General features: G+C 39.9%; 1 protein-coding gene across 1 annotated transcript in view; it reads left to right on the top strand.

Moving 5' to 3' along the window:
• Window positions 1-743: 743 nt before the first annotated feature.
• LOC139465021 (uncharacterized) overlaps window positions 744-23,679 on the top strand; it is a 35,389-nt gene continuing 12,453 nt past the window's right edge. The window contains exons 1-13 of the mRNA XM_071246693.1: window positions 744-811; window positions 14,591-14,662; window positions 14,983-15,080; window positions 16,157-16,252; window positions 16,556-16,663; window positions 17,623-17,889; window positions 18,232-18,361; window positions 18,976-19,159; window positions 20,376-21,048; window positions 21,405-21,570; window positions 22,024-22,141; window positions 22,480-22,674; window positions 22,938-22,974. Coding sequence (XP_071102794.1) covers window positions 744-811; window positions 14,591-14,662; window positions 14,983-15,080; window positions 16,157-16,252; window positions 16,556-16,663; window positions 17,623-17,889; window positions 18,232-18,361; window positions 18,976-19,159; window positions 20,376-21,048; window positions 21,405-21,570; window positions 22,024-22,141; window positions 22,480-22,674; window positions 22,938-22,974 — 2,212 coding nt within the window. The remainder of the gene's footprint in view (window positions 812-14,590; window positions 14,663-14,982; window positions 15,081-16,156; window positions 16,253-16,555; window positions 16,664-17,622; window positions 17,890-18,231; window positions 18,362-18,975; window positions 19,160-20,375; window positions 21,049-21,404; window positions 21,571-22,023; window positions 22,142-22,479; window positions 22,675-22,937; window positions 22,975-23,679) is intronic.

Below are 23,679 nucleotides of genomic sequence, written 5' to 3'. Positions count from 1 at the left end.
TACATATTTCCTGATGTGACGGGAAATGACTAATTACAATTAACAAATGAAGTTACATAACATGTTTTCTTTAATTAATATTCCATACATATATGTATGTGTAGAACATATGGTATCTTGAAAGTCCTGAAAATATCAACTCACGATATATGGTTAAACGCACGATGATATAAACACGTTATTGGCAAGGATCGGCTGCTCCCCTTACCCCCCACACCGACCCCTTCACGGATTCATAATATGGATAATAGCCTCCCTCCACCCCCACCCCCCACCCTGCACAAACACACACTATTTCATACATCATCATCATCAGCATACTCATCGTCGTCATGAATCAATAATTTAAATGAAACAGCATGTTAAGGTTTTAGTATAAATGACAGGATCTGTTCTCATGTTGAACTGCGATTGAGATAACAAATCATGCTAATGTACTTGTAGGACCCGTGAAGATTCCTGGGTAGAATAGGTCTTCAGCAACCCTTGTCGTAAAAGGCGACTAACGGGATCGGGTGGTCAGGCTCGCTGACTTGGTTGATACATGTCATCGATCCCAATTGCGTGGTTCGATGCTCATGATATCAATCACTGGATTGTCAGTTCCAGACTCGATTATTTACAGACCACCGTCATATAGCTGGACTATTGCTGAGTGCGGCGTTAAACAACAAACCAACCAAACCAACTTCCTTGTTAGCGCGTATAAAGTCCCAAACACGTCACCCTAATGATCATTCAGAATGGCTGCGGTTGTATTGGTAGTTTTCATGCTGGCTCTCGCTGTTAGACACTCTGTTCAATGGAGCGGGTAAGATATATAATTTCATTTAGATGATTTACTTTTTCACGAAAATTGAAACAAGTAGTATTCTAAAAGCAGGATTCGTTTTAGCGTTCTACTGATAGTGTTATGTGTTTACTTCAGGCGTTTAAAGAGAGACTACGCCCAACTGTTCAAAGACCATTTTCATTCCTAACCGTTGTAATATATGTCGTATATGAATCTGTTATATGGCTGTGATTAATGGCGGCAATGGTTTGTCGAAAATTGTTATACAATTTAGATTTGTGTTAACAGACAAAAACATTGATCGTTTGTACGAATTGAATCAAATGTGCAGGAGATCAATCAATCAATCAATCAATCAATCAATCAATTAATCAATCAAGCAATCAACACTTTATTCAGTATGAAGGTCATAAGCCAATTTACAAATAACAGTTTACAAGTATGGTAGAGGCAATATACATAATTTGAAACATTGTTTAACAAATACTTTCTTCTTTCATACGCATGATAATTAAACAGGTAAATTGATTTTCTTTTCTTCTGTATCGTTTGTGGCAATGATGGTTTTAAATGTATGCATACTAACATTAGTTATACATGTCTTTGGTAGATATTTACTTCTAATGGCATCTAACGTAGCACATACAAATAGCAAATGAAATTCGTCCTATATACCTCCATGACATAAAGGACAGTTTCTCATGCATATATCGATTTTTTGCCCTCTACCTTCATTTTTTCTCAACCGTAATAGTCCACCTCTAAACTCCACTAAAATATTTCGAAGCTTTAATTCGCTAATTGCATAAAGATTTTTTTCTGGTTATAACAAACGTATAAATTATCTATAAAGGCTATATCATAAACTGTTACTAATAGCACATATACAATTTTGATAAAACATATCAATATCACCCCACAGGTTTTTGACTCTATGGTCACCCCCATCTTAACCTATGGCTCTGAAATTTGGGGTACTTGCTATTGTAAAAAAATCGAATCTGTCCAAATCGCCTCTTGTAAGCATTATTTAAAAGTAAACAAATCAACCTGCTCAAATATATTTTTAGGGGAATGTGGGAGGTTTGCTTTACAACTCACTTACATGATTAAAGTAATTAAATATTGGTGCAGGCTCTTACATCTTCAACCCCACAGATTACCTTCTCAATGCTATTTAATGCTTAAATCTTTAGATGATGTTAGGCGGATAACCTGGGCGACTAAAGTGAGAAATATTTTATTCCAATTTGGGTTTGGTTTTGTATGGCTCAATCAAGAGGTGGGTGACTCTAAAGCTTTTATTCTCCATTATAAGCAAAGGCTCAAAGATAATTTACAGCAATTCTGGAGTGCTTCTGTAAACTCTTCTCCAAAATGTGATCTTTATAAGCATTTTAAATCCATGTTAAATGATGAAAGGTACTTGTCATGTCAACTCCCTACCCATTTAAGAATTGTTTTTACTAAATTTAGATGTTCAAATTTTAATATAGCTTTAGAAACTGGCAGATATAGTAAAACAGACCGTTCACTCAGATTATGTAACTATTGTAGTAGTAAGGGAGTTAATGCCATTGAGGATGAATTTCATGTACTCTTTAATTGTAATTTATATTCTGCCCTAAGACAAAAATACCTTGTTAATCTTCCTATGCCTACTCATTACAGTAATTCTCATGCAATAGATATTCTTAGTAATCATAATGAGCAAACATTATTTCTAGTTTGTAAATTCTTATATTGTGCTCACAAAATAATTAATGATAAATTCTGTGCCCTGTAAATGACAGACTCACATGTCTGTATTTTGTGCCATTGGCCTTTTACTGAATAAACATGTCTGTCTGTCTGTCTGTCTGTCTGTCCTTCAACGTTGTTATTGAACATTTTTTTATCTCCAACTGTTTGTGACAGTCAAATAAAATCAAAACCATGAGAAAATAGTAGATATCTAATATACGGAACCGCAAAAGAAACGTCACCATGGATAGATATATGAGAAAACTTATTTGTCCAAACACTGTAAAGATACTTTGAGACATATCAAAAAGACGAAACTTGGCAAAACTGATCATCAGGGTTGAAATTAATGCGTCAAATATTCTTAAAGTGAAACACAACACTAGTCTCTGAGAAAATAGCATCGCAAGTCAGTATCACGTGTGTCCGCCATGTGCATTGATGACTGCCATGCAACGTCGATACATGGAATGGATGAGGCGGTTGATAAAGGCCATAGGCACTTGAGCCCACACTCTGAGGAACGCCTGACTTAGTTCAGCTGCAGTTGGTCGGACGTCATTCAGCCGTCCTTGAATCGCGTCCCACAGGTGCTCAATGGGATTTAAATCGTGATTGAGGACAGGTCACTGCATGGTTTTGATGCCATTCTGCTGGAGAAAGTCTTTTGTTGTTCTCGCAGTGTGGGCACGGGTGTTATCATGCTGAAACTCGTGGTTGTGGCGACGTGCCAAATGGGGTATAGCGTGTGGTCTCAAGACTTGATCAATGCACCGAGCTACTGTGACACCATTGCCTCTCCCTGGACCGATGTTCTTGAAGACCACAGAGTCGACCCACTGTGCAAGACCAATTCGACCCCACCCCATGATGCTCGGAACCCCCAACGAGTCTCTCTCAACAACACAAGCACTCTCACTCTGCTATCTGCTCTTGAGATGCAGTAACGGCTCTCGTCTGAGAAGAGGACTCTTCTCCACCGCTGGTGGCGCCAATGCTGGTGAGGTGTTACCCACTGAAGACGGTGCCGGCGGTGATGTGGTGTCAGAATGGGTCCTCGGTGTGGCCTGTGACAGTGGAGGTGTCTGCTCGTCAATCGTCGACGCACGGTGTGTCGCTGGTGTGTCCCCATGGTCTGTCGAGCAGTTTCCGAATCTTGAAGATGCTGTCGCACAATTTGACTATCCTGACGTCGGGTTGTGACCCTTGGTCTTCCAGTACGTGGTCGGTCATCTGTGGTGTTGGTGGTCTTGTACCGTTGCTGGAGCCTATATATGGTCCTTACGTGGACTTGAAATGCATTGGCTACTTGCAGTCGTCCATGGGCTTGGTTTTTCGCTGATTTGGTAGCAATTCAATAACGAATGAATGTTTTCGGATCTGGGTGTATTTTTATAGGGCAAGAAATAGGGGAACACATGTGCATTTCAATTTGCACGGAACTCGTGATGCGTTTGGGCGATCGGTTTACATTGTCATCAGCTTTGTTTTTTTATCATCAAATTTCATTTTTTCCGGACAAGGTATGTTAAATTTTAGAAACTTTAACAAATATTACCCAGATATTCAAATGACCACTTTTCATGCAATGTTACTTGGGGTGTCGTTTCTTTTGCGGTTCAGTATATTTGAAGCCAACTTTTTATACCCCACATTATCTAAATAAAGAAACATGTTGTACCCTTTTTTATGGAGGGGTCATCATGCAATGATAATATTTTACACCAGTATCCAGCACTGCGAACCAGTGAGTTGATATACATTGGAGCGAGTGAGTTGGGTTCAACGCCGCTTTTAACAGTACTCCAATTATATCACGGCGTCTTAGCCTAATGTGGGAGGAAAGCCCGAAGTGATGCAAGTCTCAGACGTTTACCACTTCGGTGTATGATGCTGACAAACCTAGAAACATAATCGGGGCGAACCGGGATTCGACCCCACGATCAAAGGTTTCTGGCGTGCCCAAGGGACGCAACTCTGCACGGCGAATCGCGGCGCCTTAGACGACTGGGCCACCCGTGCCCCCGATATACATTGGATATCGGTCACATTAACCAATCACCATAAACTATATCATGTTGTGTTTGTGGTCCTATGTGAAAGTTCCTAAAGAAGATTGTACAAGGCAGTAAGTCGATTTTCTCTATTCTCTTAAATCTTTTGATTGATCTGTGTACAAAAGAGTCGGACTTATCTGACATGAAATAACTTTAAGCGTTTTAACCAAGGCCAGTTCCACGGACCTATCTACGTGTTAAGACAATCGTAACCACCATACTTTAACGTAGGCTTTATTGCAGTCATAACGCTAAGATGGCTTTGTAGGAGGGAACACTGAACACTGATCCAAAACTATTGTTATTGCCCCTGTTACTGCGTTTTTACAGAAATTATATGGTAGACATTCAGACAAATCAAAATTTTAGTAAAAATTATACATCACGTGCCAACATGGTACAATGTATGTTATGATGTCCCATACTGTGACCGTTACATGGACTTTTCACACATATTTACGCACTGGAATTTACAACCCCTGAAGATCCGGTTTAAAAAAGGTCTTCAGTAACCCATGCTTGCCGTAAAAGGAGACTATGCTTGTCGTTATAGGGTCAACTGTTCACAGAGCACAGTCACATGGCTGGAATATTGCTGAGTGCCGCGTGGAAAAACAAACAAAATCAAACCCCCAAAATACAACCTGGTACTGACGTTAGAGCATTGTATGCTTACCATTTTGACGAACACCTGGTGTCATCACTAATTCATTCAAATAATTTGCAACAGTATTTTGCTTTTAACGCCATATGTAATCTGCTTCGGGAGATATTCGAGAGGCTCGCTGACTTGGTTGATGCATTTCATCATATCCCAATTGCGTGGATCGATGCTAATGATATCAATCACTGGGTTGTCTGGTTGAGACTCGATTACTTATTGCCCAGTGCGGCGTTAAACAAACAAACAAACAAACAAAGATATTCGAGACTGATTATTCTCTGGCGTTGACGTTTTGAATTAGATATTTCATTAGTCTTGTGACTGCATGTCCTGCCCTGTTGACTCTGTAAATGCAGTATCTGTTAGAGGTAGCTTACATTTGTGAAAGACCCGTGAAGATTCCGAGATAGAATAGGTCTTCAGCAACCCATGCTTGCCGTAAAAGGCGACTATGCTTGTCGTAAAAGGCGACTAACGGGATCGGGTGGTCAGGCTCGCTGGTTGATGCATGTCATCGATCCCAATTGCGTGGATCGATGCTCATGATATCAATCACTGGATTGTCAGTTCCAGACTCGGTTATTTACCAACCGCCGTCATATAGCTGTAATATTGCTGAGTGCGACGTTCAACATCAAACCAACCAACATTTGTGAAACCGTATTAATAACAGGCATTTTGAAGCTGTAGTATCAATGATGACAGAATTGACTAATGAATTATAACAGTACTCCTTGTTGTACATACAAGGAAGTGGTTAGTGTTTGGTGGCGGAGCGATACTACACAAAGTTTGCTGAGGATCAAGTTTTGATGATATTGAAAAAACATCCAACAAATAATCACTGCTAATCACAGACTGTGAAACGTTGGCACGCTGATTTCTGCTAGTTTCTAGCATGTCAATAGCCAGTGGACGCTCCATGCGCTGCAGATGCGCCCGTTGCTCGTTCAAACACAAACAATGAATTAGATCTCAAGTAAATCACAACTGTATGATAAGCAGAGTCAATAAGATTGACAGAAATAATGATCCACCGAGATTAATCGATCTTCCTTGAAAGTGTCCAAATCAGGAAGGACACACTACGCACGTGGCGCGACTGTTGGGTGTGTTTTGGTGTTATGTTTTACAGATATAAACGTTTTTGCATCGTTTTGATGTTCTTATATTTGGTTTTAAGATTTGTATTTCATATCTACTTTCTTTTAAGTGTATATATGTGGTTGTCGCATGGGTAAAGTGTTATGCAGGGTGCCGCCAAGTGTTTGACGAGGCCGGAAGTACTTAGCAAGAGTGAAAAAACCCGGATGTTGAAGATAGCTTTCGAGCGTCCATTTTGTAAAAAGCACAGATGTACGCTTTATGTAACAAAAACTCAGGGCAGTATACAACGTTAAATGGAATAAATTGTTTGGTCTGGGAGACACTTTAAATCATGATGTTGTACTGCTGGTCGGTGGCCCTTCCGTATCGTAACTAGTATAAGTCAACGAGCCTAACCAACTGATCCCGTTAGTTGCCTTTTATTACGACAAGCATGGGTTGCTGAAGACCTATTCTACCCCGGATCTTCACGGGTCACCTTCTTATGAAAGTAGCAAGAGGCAAAGAACTTCATGTTTTAAAATTGGTTTGCATACGATTTATGTTTTCCTTAAAAGGAAGTGATGTAATTAAACCGGAAGGGCATATATATTCCCTATTAAGGATGTTTCAGACATGAGACTAACTGTCAAGGTCAGTAAGTCGGAGGTGCTTATTGTTTTGTAAATAGAAGCATAGGATTTTCTGTTTCAAAGTTGTATTGCATTGGGCATATGTTTTCCAAACCGGAAGTGATGGTATGGGACATGGAAGTTCTTATGACGTTGTTATTGAGGTTACTAGCGGCATGAGACATTCTGTTTGAAAGTGTGGATGTGTTTTTCCCAAACCGGAAGAGATGACATTAAACCGGAAGGGTATATATTTTTCTTCTTAATGAAGTTGGACGCATGGGACCTTATGTGTTTTGAAAGAGGTGAGGTGAAATTGGGTTTAACGTCGCGTCCAAGATTATTGCACTTATATAGCGACGTGCATGTACGTGTGTGTGTTTGTGTGGCTGCTTGTACTAGTCCGGACTGATGCCGATTTATAGTGCTAGCTCACTGAGATACCATGCCGCAGTTTAACATGAATACCCCACTCAGACACAGTATACTGACTCCGAGCCGACCAGTCCTTGTTTTAGCCCTTAAATGCCGAGCGCCAGACAGGGTAACAACAAGTACCATCTTTTAACGTCTTTTGGTATGACGCGGTCGGGGATCGAACCCCGGACCTTCCGCTCTCCGGGCGGACGCTCTACCACTAGACCACGGAGGCGGTCTGTTTTGAAAGACAGGGTGCATGTGACGTGTGTGTTCCCCAACAAGAAGTGTTTTCCCCATTCAAAAAGTGTATATCTTCCTCAATAAGTTTAGCTATCGACATAGGACTTTCCCATTATACTTATAGGGCATATTTTTGTCAAACGGGGGATGGAGCCATTGGACCGGAAGCTCTGTCTTATAGTGGAACGGACTTTAGGTTCCTCATTATGTTAAAAGCGGCAAGGGGGGAACGGGTGGACCAGTCGTCCAAGACACCATGATTCGCTGTGCAGAGTTGCGTCCAGAAACCTATCATTGTGGGTTCGAATCCCGGTTCGCCCCGATTATGTTTCTAGGTTTGTCAGCACCATACCCGTGCTCATGGATTTCATCGAAGTGGTAAACGTTTGAGACCTGTATCAGTTCCGACTTTCCTCCCACATTAAGCTGACACGCCGTGAAATAACTGGAATACTGTTAAAAAACTCACTCAATCACTCACTCACTCACTAAAAGCGGCAAGGTACTTATATCTAGTATTACATAGGAATGTAGATCAAAGAACCGAAGGTGAGACACCGGAAATGGGTGGTGGTATGTGATTATTTATGGGGCATACTACAAACTGGGAGCTGCCCCTGATTTTGCTCGCCCTTTGCAAAAACTTTCCGTGTTTATCACACGTGACAGCTACAATTACAAAAAAAAAATAACGCGAGATTTCTTACGACCCTATTCGTTGGCCCTCGTGTCTCTCCGGGATAGGCCGAATGATGACTCAATTCTTGGCAATATTTTTGACTTGCAGTTGGTACTGTCATAACTACTTTCGGGCCCTACTACAGTTACCTAAACGCATTGTCATTCCTTGTTTTCGTGGTCAGTGTAGCCATGACCTTGCAGCTCGCCTTGCTTGTACGCCTCGGCTTATCTCAGTCAAGGACTGATTGGTCTGACGAGGCTTAATCCGAATTGTCTCCATCAGCATTTATACTCGTATAATAAAGAAACGCAACACAAGCTTTATACTCGCATAAGTTTTACTTCTCTCAGTCCACCTACCAATACACGACAGGGTCAGACCAGCCAGGCTCGTCACTAAATGGGGAGAACTTAGAACGATCGGGATTCGACTCGATCGGCTGCAAACCGCGTTCTCCTCTCCTAATGTTGAAGGTATCATTTTAAAATGTTCGGCCTGGCCTGTCTTTGTCACATGTCCTCATAGATCATTTTAATTGGTTAAGAACAATATCAGACCATGAACTCGTGTTTGTGTCGTGATCAGCAAATTACCGGAACCTACTAACCGATTAAAGATGTCTGTTGATAAATTGGTGACAACACCACCGAACCCAGGTACTCGGTATGACGAGCGAACGCTTTAACCACTAGGCTTCCCAATTGCTCTCAATGAAGTAGAAGAGCAAAAGAATAATTACAATGGTAACAGAAGAACACGAATAAACAAGTGGATAAAGTGCACATGCCAACTTAATTCTGGCGACTTAAAATAAACGTCAAACCTTGATCGTTTAAAAGTCTTGTATCGGATATTCAATACTAGTCTCATAGGGATTCGGTATAAATTATTTCATTCATGAGTTTCACCAGGGTCCGTTGGTCAAAACGTCCATGAACTCAGCCACTTTGGGATTTCGTCTCACATTGATTACACGCACATTTACAGTTCAAAATCATAATCTACCTCCCCCCCAAAAAACAAAAAAACAAAACAAAAAAACAAACAAAACACACAAAAACCCAACAAACATACAAAACAAAACAGACAACAACAAACAAACAAACAAACAAAAACACAAAACATCGCAAAGAACAATGAATAACGAAGCGTGTTTACAACATTGTTGTAGCATGATGACATGTATTTACTCTGGTGAGATGTTCCCCATAGATGCAGCTGGGCAATGTGGAGTGGGAGAGATATAACAATCGGTATTTTGGAGAAAAGGTACAGATAATCGATGTGAAAATTATGAGAATATCCGAGAAATACCAAACTTAACCCCCTGTTCGTAAAGTGGACTTGTCCGACATTTCCAAGGTCGGATCGGATTGTATTGAGGGAGTCATATTTTAATACGGGTATTTTTGTATAGCTTGTACATGTTCCTACCATCCTTAAAGACGCTGTACATAATATGAATATCCCATGGTTTATTTTCCCTTCAGTGTTATATTGTACGATAAACAACCCCGAGGGGGTGGTCGGGTAGCCTAGTGGTTAAAGCGTTCGCTCGTCACGCCGAAGACCCGGGTTCGATTCCCGACATGGGTACAATGTGTGAAGCCCATTTCTGGTGTCCCCCGCCGTGATATTGCTGGAATATTGCTAAAAGCGGTGTAAAACCATACTCACTCACTTACTCTTAAGTAGAGTATCTTACATGAAGTGGTCCCACGTGTATAACACATGCGCTCCTGTGTTCAATCAGTACATTAAAAACGAATTCTTCTTCCAACAGTTACAAATTCTTCATTGAAAATATTGTGTTTTTTTTACTATTTATCAGTCAATAGTGCCAAACCGCAGTTTACCATGGATACCAGCAGGCTTAAAATACATTTTAAAGCGTATTTTGGTATGACAAAGTGGACACAATTTATGGACTGAGAGTCTTGCATGACAACGGTATAAGGATCTATACCGAAATGTCGCTTTTTACAGAATTAAAGAAGTTGTTGTCCATAAATTGTCAACTTTGTCATCCGTCAAGTTCCGTCAACAAGTAATGCCTATCAAATAATTTATTTTGGCATGGTTCGGCCAGGTAATCGAACCACCCACCAGCTGGTCAGACACAGACGCGGCGTGAGCTATATCGACCAGGCAGAGTTTATTTGAGATAATTGAGTTTGGATCCGACAACCAGTGACTGATATTACGGACAACGCCTAACCCCATGGGGTATGATGACACGCAATGATTCAGTTCACCGCATCTGTCCACCTGATCATTTTTAATCATCTCTTACTACAAGCAAAGGTTACTGCTGACCTAGTCTGAACCAGAATCCGAGAGAATACGTATGCATGTGGAATGCCATGTGACGGCTTGTGTATGTGGCTGCATGTGACTGTATGTGATTGTTCATGTGACTTGATATGTGACTATGTATGACTGTATGTGAATATATATGTAACTGTATGCGACTGTATGTAACTGTATATATGACTTATGTATCTGTATGTGTCTGTATGTGACTGTACACGTGACTGTATGTGACTATATGTGACTGTAGTGATTGTTCATGTGACAATATGTGACTGTATATGTGACTATGTGACTGTGTGTAACTGTATGTGAATATATGTGACTGTATATGACTGTATGTGACTGTGTAACTGTATGTGATTATGTGACTGTATGTGACTATATGTAACTCTATGTGACTGTACATTTGACTATATGTGACTGTATGTAACTACATTACATGTGACTGTATGTGCCTTTATGCGACTGTATGTGACTGTATGTAACTGTATTATATGAGACTGTACATGTGACTATATGTGACTGTGTGATTCTGTGACTGTATGTGACTATATGTAACTCTTTGTGACTGTACATGTGAGGTATGTGACTGTATGTGTCTGTATGTAACTATATTGGACTGCATGTGACTATATTTGACTATATTTGACTGTATGTAACTGTATTGTATGTGTGTGTATGTGACTACATGTGACTGTATGTGATTCTGTGACTGTATGTGACTGCATATAACTATATTATATGTGACTATATGTGACTACCTGTGTCTGTATGTGACTATATGTGACTGTATGTGATTCTGTGACTGTATGTGACTGCATGTAACTATATTATATGTGACTATATGTGACTGCCTGTGACTGTAAAACTGACAAATGTGTGAATGAGGAGGAAGTTGCATTCACGCAGATAACGTGAACGATCTCCCATATTGTCCTGCATATATTGAAATAATCAGATATTTGATGTTGGGGGTCATACATTTATTGCACCTCTGAACACATGAATGATAACATATTTCACACAGGACAGAAGTGGACACTGTCCAATATGAAGACATTACGGGAGGAAATGGACTTATGCGAGTACGGATCACACGTTGGGGAATGTTAGCCAACCCAGGCTGTAGTGTACAGTGTACGTACCTATTGCACCGTCTCTGGTTCAGGATGACGTAGTCGCACCAGTTCATCCCGTATGTGTTTTATTAGGTTCCAATCTGAGGCTACGTAAAACCTATATGTTTTGGTTCTCAAATAATGCTGCTTGCACTCGTGATGTATAGCGTCTAGCAATGTTGTGTTGAAAGTGACGTCAGCCTGATTCACAATAGAAACAACGTGCGGCTGTAGGATTTAATAACACTAGCGTTGGACCGGGGCATATCAGTAATACCAAGGCGGTACTTTTTGACGAGTATTATAAACTGCCGGACAAAATTATTTGACCACAATATGACAGACATCATCAACACGTTACTAGGCTGAAGACAGTCATCGAAACACTGTTCCAAACACAACCTGTATCAAATACATCACCATCGAAAACCATTTCTTGTTTGTTTGATTAATAGCCACCATCAAGCATGGGTGTATATCTTCTTTTGCACGACAGTATACTTATTTTGGTTTGCAATGACCTTATTTACGCCAATCAGTATACTATTTTAGACTATCCACACAATAACTCTATTGATAAAATACTGCTAGTTCGTAGAAACAAATTGTTATGTAAATTAGAGTCACAATCCCATCACATGATTTAGGCTTCATACAATAATATCAATTGTATAAAATGAAACACTGTCACATATATAAGTAACAAAATATTGAATTTTCTGACATTTGATTTTGGAGTCAGGCATACATTAAGCTTCACACCTGCATTGTACAACGCGTATATAGTGTAGTGGGCATCTTCCACATTCACCTCTAACAACATAATTTGCAGTTGTAGATTTACACTCTGCAGGCGCTGACATGCCAATATATTTACAGTTTCAATTTCTTCAAATAATTCACGATTTACACCCCATTCTGCTGCCCCATAGAGTAAAATTTGACTCCTCTTTGCGTCAAATATTTTGAAAGAATAAATGAAATGGTAACGGTTTTAGTATTGACACCCATTTAAAAACAGCTTCTAGCTTGCAAGGAAACATCTTTAACATGTTTGGACCATGATATAGATTTAGTAAACGTAAATCCTAAGTATTTATATGAAGGTACACAAACAAGCTGGTTGTCCATCATACTTCTATTTCTAATGATATTATTCCTCCATTCTCAAAAACATTTACCTTTTTCTTTTCAAAATTAATGCAGAAACGGTAATTGTCACAAAAGATTTTAAAGCATTGATGCGTCTTTGTAGCACTGTATCAGAAATCAAGATAACACAATCTCCAAATAACAATAAAAACAGGTTTAGGGTGGAACTGGATACCTGGTCCACAGGAAGCCAATTGCTAATTCATTTGTTAAAAAAAGTGAATAATAGTGGACTTAAATTTTAACACAGCCTTGTCTTTGTCCTAAAGGACACTCAAAAGGAAGTAGCTAACAAAGCCTTTAACTCAATTGTAAATAGATTGCGAAGCTTGGAGACATGTTAAATATATTCCATAATTTGTTTAAATATTCAAAAATTAATTAAGTCTATATAAAAGTCAACAATAATTTCATATAATTTCCACTTTTTTAAGACAGGTAATGTTGGACGACCACTTGTAAAATAAAAATATTGTCAATAGTGCTACAGCGTTGTAAAACCTGCGTGTGATTCCACAATATTATCACAAGTGTTGGACCAATAAGCTAACCTATTATTTAGTACTGCTGTAAGTGCCTTTCTAAAAACACGTAACAATGTAATTGTTCTGTAATTGTTCTGGGAGTATAACCTTTTCCATTCAGTGGAATATTTATGCCAGTACACCATGAAGCTGTAAAGTGGCTTTACGAACAGTATGTTAGATACATGTTCCATATATGGTAAAAAAATGGCTTGGGCAACTTTAAAACAATTCTGGGATTACATATTCATGCCTCATTCAAATCATGTTCAGGAGTGTCAGGTAAATTTATAAAATGTTCAAACCACTTTTCAGTCGTAAATTGGCGATTTATGTGAAATTTTGAACTGTTTTAGTGTCCGACAAAACGTTCAGGAAACATGTATGAAAGAAAAATGATTTATCTTTCATATTATCAGAATATGGACATTCATTATCACAGGTATATATATTCCGAGATTTGAAATACAATTGTAATGAGACATTACCGTTGCAACACCTAAAACATTTAAGTAGCATGTCTCTTTCCGTCCTATAATATAAACATTCATTTTCATTTGATTGTTTAAGATACCAGATAACTTCTTCTTCATTGATTTCGCAGCGTTACATACTTTAACATAGACTTACGACAGACTTAGCGCTATAAGATCGCTTTGTGGAACGGGCCCCAGAACACAAGAGTCGGATTCTTTTATTGAAAAAGTCCTACAGTGGGTGGGTTAAAAGTTAGGATGATCCCGTGACTGAAACGTGCACGAGATCGGCAAATGAACGGATTCGCCACATGGAACGACGCTAAAGTTGTCACATTTCAAAAAAGGTTGCTGGATACAATAACGTAATCAATAAGGGTTGTTCCTAAATAGTCACATAAACACTAAATGTAGATGAATGGCGTGTACGATCAAACATGGCATCTTTGAATAGTTCGAGCGTGATGCCCATTTTCACTTACGATCTTTCCTAATGCACGATTGACATATTCATGCTGTTTACATCCCTTGGTGAGATCATGAACATATATATTCAGGAAAATTCCCCGGAGCTCTGACACCGGTGACTCAATCAACAGAGGAGGTAATCGAATACTGTTACAAGCATAGTGTTATATTGGGGGAAACTTATTTATTTAATTAATAATAACATGAATGTTCTTCTTTCAGACATGCATGTCCCTACACTAAAGTCTCATACACATCAAGCTACGTGTGTAGTTGTCCCTGCTGGTGGTGGGGGTAGGTTTCCGTTTCTATATTTACCATTGTTTGTTATCATCGAAAGGACTTTGTCGCTTTTGTGAACATGTTGCAACGGACTAACTATAGGGATAGTATATATTTCGGGTTTCCTTGATTTTTACTTTGAAACATGGTCATGTTTATCAACAGGAACCAGCGATCAGCTTTGTCCGGAACATAGACTATAGCTAGAAGTAGAGTCCAAAACAATGTCAAGTGATTGTGGACTATTGTCTCTCGGTGCAAACAAAGATTGGAGAGATCTTCAACCAGAGTGCATACTTTGATGTTAATGCTATCAATATTTCATGTTTCAGTTGCTGTGCTCACGCACTGGTACACCAACCCATTTACACTACAGCGTACAAGTGTTGTCCCGGGTGGACAGAAAATGGAGATGAAAACTGCAATATCGGTTTGTATGGTTTTAGAAAATATGAATAGGTCAGATAAATGCATGTTCACAGTGAAAATGACCTATATGCAGATGTCATGCCATTTAAGCACAAGCATGTGCTTCTGAAGTTGTTGTTGTTTGTTGTTGTTTAACGCCGCATTCAGCAATATTCCAACTGTATGACGGCGGTCTGTAAATAATCGAGTCTGGACCAGACAATCCAGTGATTGACGTCATGAGCATCGATCCATGCTATTGGGATCGATGACATGCTTCAACCAAGTCAGCGAGCCTGACCACCCGATCCCGTTAGTCGCCTCTTACGACAAGCATAGTCGCCTTTTACGGCAAGCATGGGTTGCTGAAGACCTTTTCTACCCCGGATCTTCACGCTTCGGGCTTCTGAAGTATTTCAAAATGAAGAATTAGCTCTATGTTTGCTTTTCTTTTTGAAATACAGTTCTTCACTTGTTAGGTCAGTGAACACATGGAAAAAAGGTTACATTTTCAAAAATGATGAATGGTATGTTGTGAAATGACCTTAAAATCACAATTAGTTCACTTCGATGAAACATTAGCTTTTTTGTTTTTTGAGTAGTTTCCAAAAGTCATATAACAGCAACTTCACCCGTGCATTGCCTTGGCCTTATGTCGTTTAAAGGCCTGTTAAATACAATAGCCACTTTATCGTTTCTTTTGTAAAGTACTCAATATAGAAAGTCACAATATCATCCAATTGTGAGTCTGTTTGATGAGTGGACATGGGCAAGCAGGAATTGTTGCATAAAGACATGCACCATAACTTCATGAAGTTAGATGTTGCAGAAGCTGATGACATTGTGGTGAACATCATCCATAGTCAACTTCTTTCAGTGGCATTTAGAAGTTGGTGTGATGAAGTAAGACGAGTTCTATGGATGAACAACTTGCACTTGCTTGATAAAGGTGTTAGGATCTACACCGAAACTTCGGACTAATTGTAATAAAGAAGTTGTTCACCCATAGAACGCGTCTTACTTAATCCATAGTCAAGACGTACATTGTAGTTTCTCGCTGGTAATATCACAACACACTCTCTGCTGAATTGCTTTCAGCAATCTGCTACCCTGGGTGCAGTAATGGAGGTACATGCACGTCCCCAGGAAGGTGCAGCTGCAGAAGCGGATATACTGGAGCGACATGCACTGGACGTAAGTGGGATAGTGGTCCGTGTTGTACAATATCAACTCAATCGAAATTGTATAAGAGTATATCGTTTACTCAAAAACATGTCCTTATGAATAAATTATACATGGTTTTTATATTGTGTTATTGTATGCAGAAAGATTTATAAACACCGTGTCGGTTTTGTTGAATTGAGCACGTTCTGCAACACTTACAAAATTCACCACGAGAAGGTCATAATCGTTTTGAAGGATTTGGTATTTAATCAATATCATTGTGTTTCCTTGAAAACTATTATACAGCAAAGATCTAAAATTAATTGTTTCCAGTCGACTGTAATAATGAGCGACCATGCTATCCAGGAGAATGCCAAAGAAATGGTGCTGGGGTTGTCTGTAACTGTATGGATGACTTCGAAGAAACGTTTTGCATACATCGTGAGTCATTTTTTATATTTTGCCAACTGACACGTGGGCAAGGAAATATTATTGACATTTCAAAACACTGCCTTCACTTTGTCTTCATGTGTCTAGTGGATAGACAGTATACACACAGGTATACAGTAGTTATTACACTTACATCTTTAGAATCAATAATCGAGGACAGTTTTCTTTCTGTTCATTATGTGTGTCTTCCACACTGATTTGTCTGTTGTTTAACGCCGCACTCAGCAATATTCCAGCTATATGACGGCGGTCTGTAAATAATCGAGCCTGGACCAGACAATCCAGTGATTGACACCATGAGCATCGAACCGTGCACTTGGGACCGATGACATGTATCAACCAAATCAGCGAGCCTGACCACCCGATTCCGTTAGTTGCCTTTAACGACAGTCTTCTACACTGCAACAAAATAGTCTGTCACAATGAAACTAATTTAAACATATGATTAGATAAGATGTTAAATTTCTACAGGACCAAAGTTACCCTCTAATTTATGTGACGCAGTTGATTGACCTAAATGATGAATTGTACTGGCACTTCAGCTAGCATATCATTGGTGTGTGATGCTGCAATACACATTTGTGGACGCTTAGTTACATTGAAAGAAACTGTTTTTTCGCATTTAATACGTTCAGCATGAGTGAGTGAGTGAGTTGGTTTTAACGCCGCTTTTAACATTATTCCAGTCATATCAAGGCGTGTCAGCTTAGTGTGGGAGGAAAGCCCGAGGTGATGCAGGTCTCAGACGTTTGAAACTCCAGATAAGATACGGATGTAAAATTTTCAACAGGGTCATTCCTTAAAAATGCCCTTGCCTGAAGTCTCAGCCGCAACCGCTCACATATACGTCAAGGTAGTGACAAGGAGTCAATGTTGAAAGTGTGAATTGACACATTCCAGAGAATGTATTAATATAATAGGATTAATTTGAATGATATTTCACCATACAGTAAAGGATACCCAGGTACCTGAGGTCACACAGATACGGGCACAGTTTTCATACATGGAAGATGACGGTCAGATGAGCAAGGACATCTATAGCCTCATAGCAGATGGCACGGAGGAGAAGGAAAAGGTTATCGTATGGACAAATCGCCAACAACTGAACAAGCTGAACGTGACGGCCAGTGCTATGTTTAAAGGCAGAGATCTGCCATATCCCCCTGCTTATATCCCCGAAGCTAAGACTGGAATTGCGAGAGCATTCTTCAAATTGAGTAAGTAATCAGTAGTGATCGAATTCTTGCTGATTTTCAGCGAGTGATCCATTTATATAGTGTTCACTGCTATTTTGGCTTTTACGCTTACGGCTTTTACGGTTATGATCTGACACCAGGTGTTCGCGAAAGGCATGTTAAAAAAAGTGAAACTACTTTCAAGTCTAGGTTCTGTCCAGTGTTTTCCCTAGGTGTACGTACATCCATCATTCAGTGTGTTTCCTATTTCAATCACTAACTTAATCACTCACTGCAAATAAGCCAACAACCGTTCCCGCTGCCACGTTATTATCGTTGTCTAAAATGAAGTACATTCATGTAAAGTATTTATGTTCTGGCAAGGTGGCCCTGATATTAACTCAGAAGACAAGGAACACCAGTGTGATGATGCGGTTGGCTCCGAAAACCCCAAGGAAACTGTCACCTGTACCTTTACTACAAATTACACTAATCCTTTGACAGATGGTGACAGGTAAGTCATACCGCTACATCTACAGTGGCCTTGCAGGCCTTGCAATGTGTGTGTGTGTGTGTGTGTGTGTGTGAGGTGAGGTGAGGTGAGGTGAGGTGAGGTGAGGTGAGGTGAGGTGAGGTGGGGTTTAACGTCGCGTCCGCGCCAGACAGGGTAACAAGTATCATTTTTTACCGTCTTTTGGCATGACGCGGCCGGGGATCGAACACTTTGCACTCTCCGGGCGGACGCTCTATCACTAGACCACGGAGGCTGTCATGTACATGTATGTGTGTGTGTGTGTGTGTGTGTGTGTGTGTGTGTGTGTGTGTGTGTGTGTGTGTGTGTGTGTGTGTGTGAGAGAGTTCCGCAGTCTTGCATTGTAGTGCGATACAGAGGTAAGTAAGTTGTGAGCAGTAGTGTAGTACTACAAAGTGATGATCTGATGAAACTCATGACATTGGTAAGATACTCACAAACCGAGGGGGAAAGAGTGTGCGAATTAAGGATTCGTGGTCACGATCATTAGACCCTGGCATGCGTAAGGGACGCAACTCCACAGAATGAATTATGGTAAAAAATCCAACGTACTTTCTGAAAACCAATGCCTCTGAACAAAATATGTGTTTATCAAGGTTGACCTTGACCTTCCGAGTTTCAAGTGGTGGCTTCCGGAAGCTAGTCGGAACAGATACTACAGCCACACAACACTATACTGGAGAGGATGCTGTCAGCACTCTGGCCTTCCACGTTGACACGGGTGAACCGGTGTACAACAGCCCCAGTGATGCTTTTCAGATTCACCCAGAATTCACAAATGTAAGACTGTTTATCGTACTTTAACCTCACATACAGCATAAATGTATAATCATTATACCATCAGGCGAATTTCTTCTGGACTCAACATTAGTTTACCAATATGAAAAGAACCTTCAACAAAGGCATATCTGCGATAAGACATGGGTTTTGTACTGAAACCATGTGACGGTAAGAATTGCCCAATGATTATAATTAATTGAAATTCGATTACATAGGAGTAATGCATGGCCTTTTGAAGAGATGGCAGTGTCTTTCTAAGCTACTAAAAAACGCATTGTTTGAAAAAATCTAGGTAAGTGATTCAAAGATCACAGTGATCATATCGGTTGTTTTACAGCATACTGGCTTTTATCATATAATGGGAAGGATTTCGGCAATAAAGTAAACCGATAAAAACGGTATCCGTTGGGGCCATCATGGATAAAGATGCAAATATGAGAGATCAGGTAGGTACTACTTTCAGTACTTACAAACAAAGGTGGCGTCGCCCTTGTCAATCGGCGACCGAGTCAGAATTAACCATCGTGAGTCTGGTGAAATTACTGGTATAAGTATTATCATTATTAAAACAATAGTATAATATGCTGAAAAACAGTGGCTGACTGGGACATAGCTGAGGCATTTTACAAGGTTTGGCCACTTTAGAGATGCAAATTGTGAAACTAAGCGAGGATACTAAGCTGACTGGCCTTGCAGGATCAGTTTCCATATCTGTGCTTGGGACCTCTGCGGCTTGGTGCCTTTTGCTCAATTTCAAATAGTTGGGTTTGGCAGAAATTTCCGAATTTCGTACTTTTTACATGTTTCGCTGTGTGTCATACACAATATTGTGTCCTTGACCTTTGTAACCAAGTGACATTGTTAATATTCTATTGTTAAATGAGTTCTTCAAACACTGACAATCGAAACTGGTATATATGTGTCCCAAACTTTCGTTGATTGCAGCTAACTTTTATTGATGATTTTGAATATATAGAAATGTTTGGTTATAAAAAGCAAACAATTTCATTCAGCTTCCAAATAGTTGACTTTAAACCTTTCCATTTATTTTTTACAAAACAAACAACACAATGATTTTAAATACTTGCCAGGACTTTTGAATAAAAATACAAAAGTCTTGATAATCATTTTCTTGTTTAAGGGAAAGGTTTGATGACATTCTGTCATCCTGTAAGGAATTGGATAAAGAAAATGTATTGTTGTGTGCTTTATATAGATGCCAGTCACCATGAAGTGGGAAGGGTGGACTGATGCTAAATCTGGAATGGACAAATACACATGGGAAGCCTTCAAACTTGAACCCACTGGGAATGGAAGCTTGACAGAAGTAGACAAACTGAGACCTTTTGTTCACAGGCAAGTTGACCACACCGACCCCATCTCCAACCCTCTCCCTTATGCCCCCACAAGACCAGGGATGTACTCCTTCGTCCTTGAAGCCATGGACAAGGCCAATAACTCTGTATACATGAGAAGGTTTGCACTGTACGACAAAGAGTCTGAAGTGACCACTGATCCAAACCATGCCCTGTACATATCATCTGCTGTACAAGACAAGGGCTTCCAGTGGATGACCGATGCCTCCAAGCCACTAGTGATCAACTGGCAAAACCATTTTCTCAATTATGTCCATGAAAGTGGTAAATTTCTCAACAACATCCTCCCCTTCAAGGTAAAGGTTGTTGAAAATCCACCAATCTACAAGGAAGTGACGTATGAAAATGATGATCATGATGGCAGAAGAACCACAGCAGCTATCCCCAATGTACGTGGCATTGTCAGGTTTGAGTGGACACATGCTGTTAATAAGACTGGAGGTAGCACACAAGCCACACCTCCCAACTGGGATGAGATCCCTGGTCTGAACACTACAATGCAAAAAAGACTTGGTGAGTACATTATACACAGTAGGTCATCAATTGTTCAAGATAGCTATGAAACAGCTACTTCATTTTATGCATTTTGTGTGACATTTAGGCAAAGACGATGTTTTTTCTTTATGTGTAAGTATCGTTTAATCGATCTTGAGTCTGAACAATGCATTGACCTTGGAAAAATACCTTCTGCAAACATTCTGTGAATTGCTTCAACTTGTTATCATATAGGGTACTTCAATGTATCGTCATTCGGACCCCGTCAAATGATATTACAGAAACTCGTGATTCGTTAACACTGAATTTTGTCAATACGGACGATTTCACCTGGAGCATAGGTGTCCGGATTTATGGCGTTTCGCATATTTCAGACAACGTTACCAGCGGGAGCACCGTTACTGTGTGGATAAGGGCCAGGGACGTCGTCGACAACAAGAAAGTGGACTTCACAAGAGTAACCTATGACTTGACTGAACCACAGTTCAGCAAAATGACATTCCATCAAAACGAACTATCAACCATCCCTTTCAGCTCAGGGTAAACATATTGATTAATCTATACTCTTATACATGTTTTTGCTGAATTTTATGTTGAGTGTATTTTGATATTGGCTAGTAGGGTTTTGAAGGAAATTATTAAACCAATGGAAAGTTAGGAATATGCAGTCATCCTTCAGATGGAAAGGTTCTAATTAACTCTCAATCCATGATTTAACAATCTTGGAAAGAGAAACTTTGAGTTGGGTTTAACGACGCGTTGAACAGTATTAATATTATAGCAAGTCACACAATTTCACTCATGTCTCAGATGGTTTCGGTTTTTTTGTGAAACCTACGATTCTGTTTTTGAGTCTAAGGTCGTTGGATATTGGCAATCCCATGGGACAGAAAAATGTCATTGGCCATGCGTGATATCTGCTTCAACCAAGTCTCGTTCTCCGAATTGTAAATGAAGATAGTATTTTGCTTTTAATATTTCCACGGTTCACAGGTTAGAGGTGACAATGCAAGACCAGGAGAGCGGGATTGATAACCTTGCAGTCAAGGTTACAGAGATTGGTGACGGCCATTTAATGACCCACAAGAACTTGACGATTGCTTCTATTCTGGTGAATACAGCCTTCTTAATGATGAATCGTGAAGCTATGCATAGCATAGACGCTAACATATTGTATCATGGTTGAGACATTATTGTCCAATTATTATCATATTAAATAGTGTTTGTTTTAAAAATCACGTTCTATAATGCTACCCATATTAAACATTCCTGAGTCCATATATGTCCTTTCGAAACGCTGCTATATGTGCCTCGTATTCATGCTTTAAAGCTTAATATTATTCTTATTATTAGTAATTCATAAAAAAAACCATTGTGGGACCAATCAACCAGTCATGTTCTTTTTTAATTGAATGTACATAAGTGTTCACGTGATTTTAATCACTGCAGCCGCACAAATGCACGGACAGAGTACACGACTGTTACTGCCCTAACGCCCTGAACGTGTGTTACAAACGAGTGTACAAACTGTTCATCAGCAACTGCTGGCTGATGGTGACCAAGGACGCCCTCGAGACTGCCAAAGTTCAGATGGAGGTTGGCGTGGTCAACAGGGCCGGGTTGACGACACGCAGGGAGCACGTGGTGAGTACTGGAAAGCATTTGAACTACAAAGAGAATAGCAGCTTTGCACATTGTGAACCGGTTGATGTGCCTTTTATTAAAGTGTTAAACAATAGAATGTCATTACTGACTATCGGCTCAACTGGAAGCGCTCGTAAAATCTAGTTAATCATCGAAGTAAAGGTATGTCTTTTGACCATTGTTACGTTGTGAATGCAACCAACGTTACGGTTATATAAACAGGTGGTAATTCGAATAACCATTACACTATTTCATTATCATAGATAAGGAATCTCATGCAGCTCAACGGAACAGAAGCATGTAAGTGGTACCATTGTTTAAGAATTCTACAGCAATATAAAAATATAATACTTGACATTTCAACGCAACACCCCTCTACCCCCCCCCCCCCCCCCCCCCCCCCCCCTTTACTTTCCATTATATCATGCATGAATAATTTTTGTGCATAACATCCTTATAAATTGTACCTTTAATACTGATTTTACACCATCTTAAAATACCATTCAAACCATCAGGGTTCCGAGTAAGAATATATAGTTTCGTTTGTTTGGTTTATTTGTTGTTTATGCCACACTCAGCAATATTCCAGCTACCTGACGACGGTCTGTTAATAATTGAGTCTAGAACAGACACTCCAGTGATTGATATCATGAGCATCGATCCACGCAATTGGGATCGATGACATGTATCGACCAAGTCAGCGAGCTTTGACCACCCGATCCAGTTAGTCGCCTCTTACGACAAGCATAGTCGCCTTTTATGGCAATCATGGGTTGCTGAAGACCGATTCTACCCCGGATCTTCACGGGTCAAGTATATCTAGGTCCCCATCAACCTATGCTCGTTTTAAGACAATATGGATTGGGTGGTCAATCACCGTTGCTTGGTTGAATGCATGTCATCGAATCCTAGTTGTGTGGATCTATTCCCATGGCAATTAATCGTCTCATCGAGACTCTATTATTTACATACGGCTGGAATACAGCCCTGAACCCGGCGTGAAAT

This window comes from Haliotis cracherodii, unplaced genomic scaffold, assembly GCF_022045235.1.
Source record: "Haliotis cracherodii isolate W230 unplaced genomic scaffold, xgHalCrac1.p SCAF_17, whole genome shotgun sequence".
Taxonomy (NCBI): domain Eukaryota; kingdom Metazoa; phylum Mollusca; class Gastropoda; order Lepetellida; family Haliotidae; genus Haliotis; species Haliotis cracherodii.
This window is presented reverse-complemented; position numbering and strand designations above follow the sequence as displayed.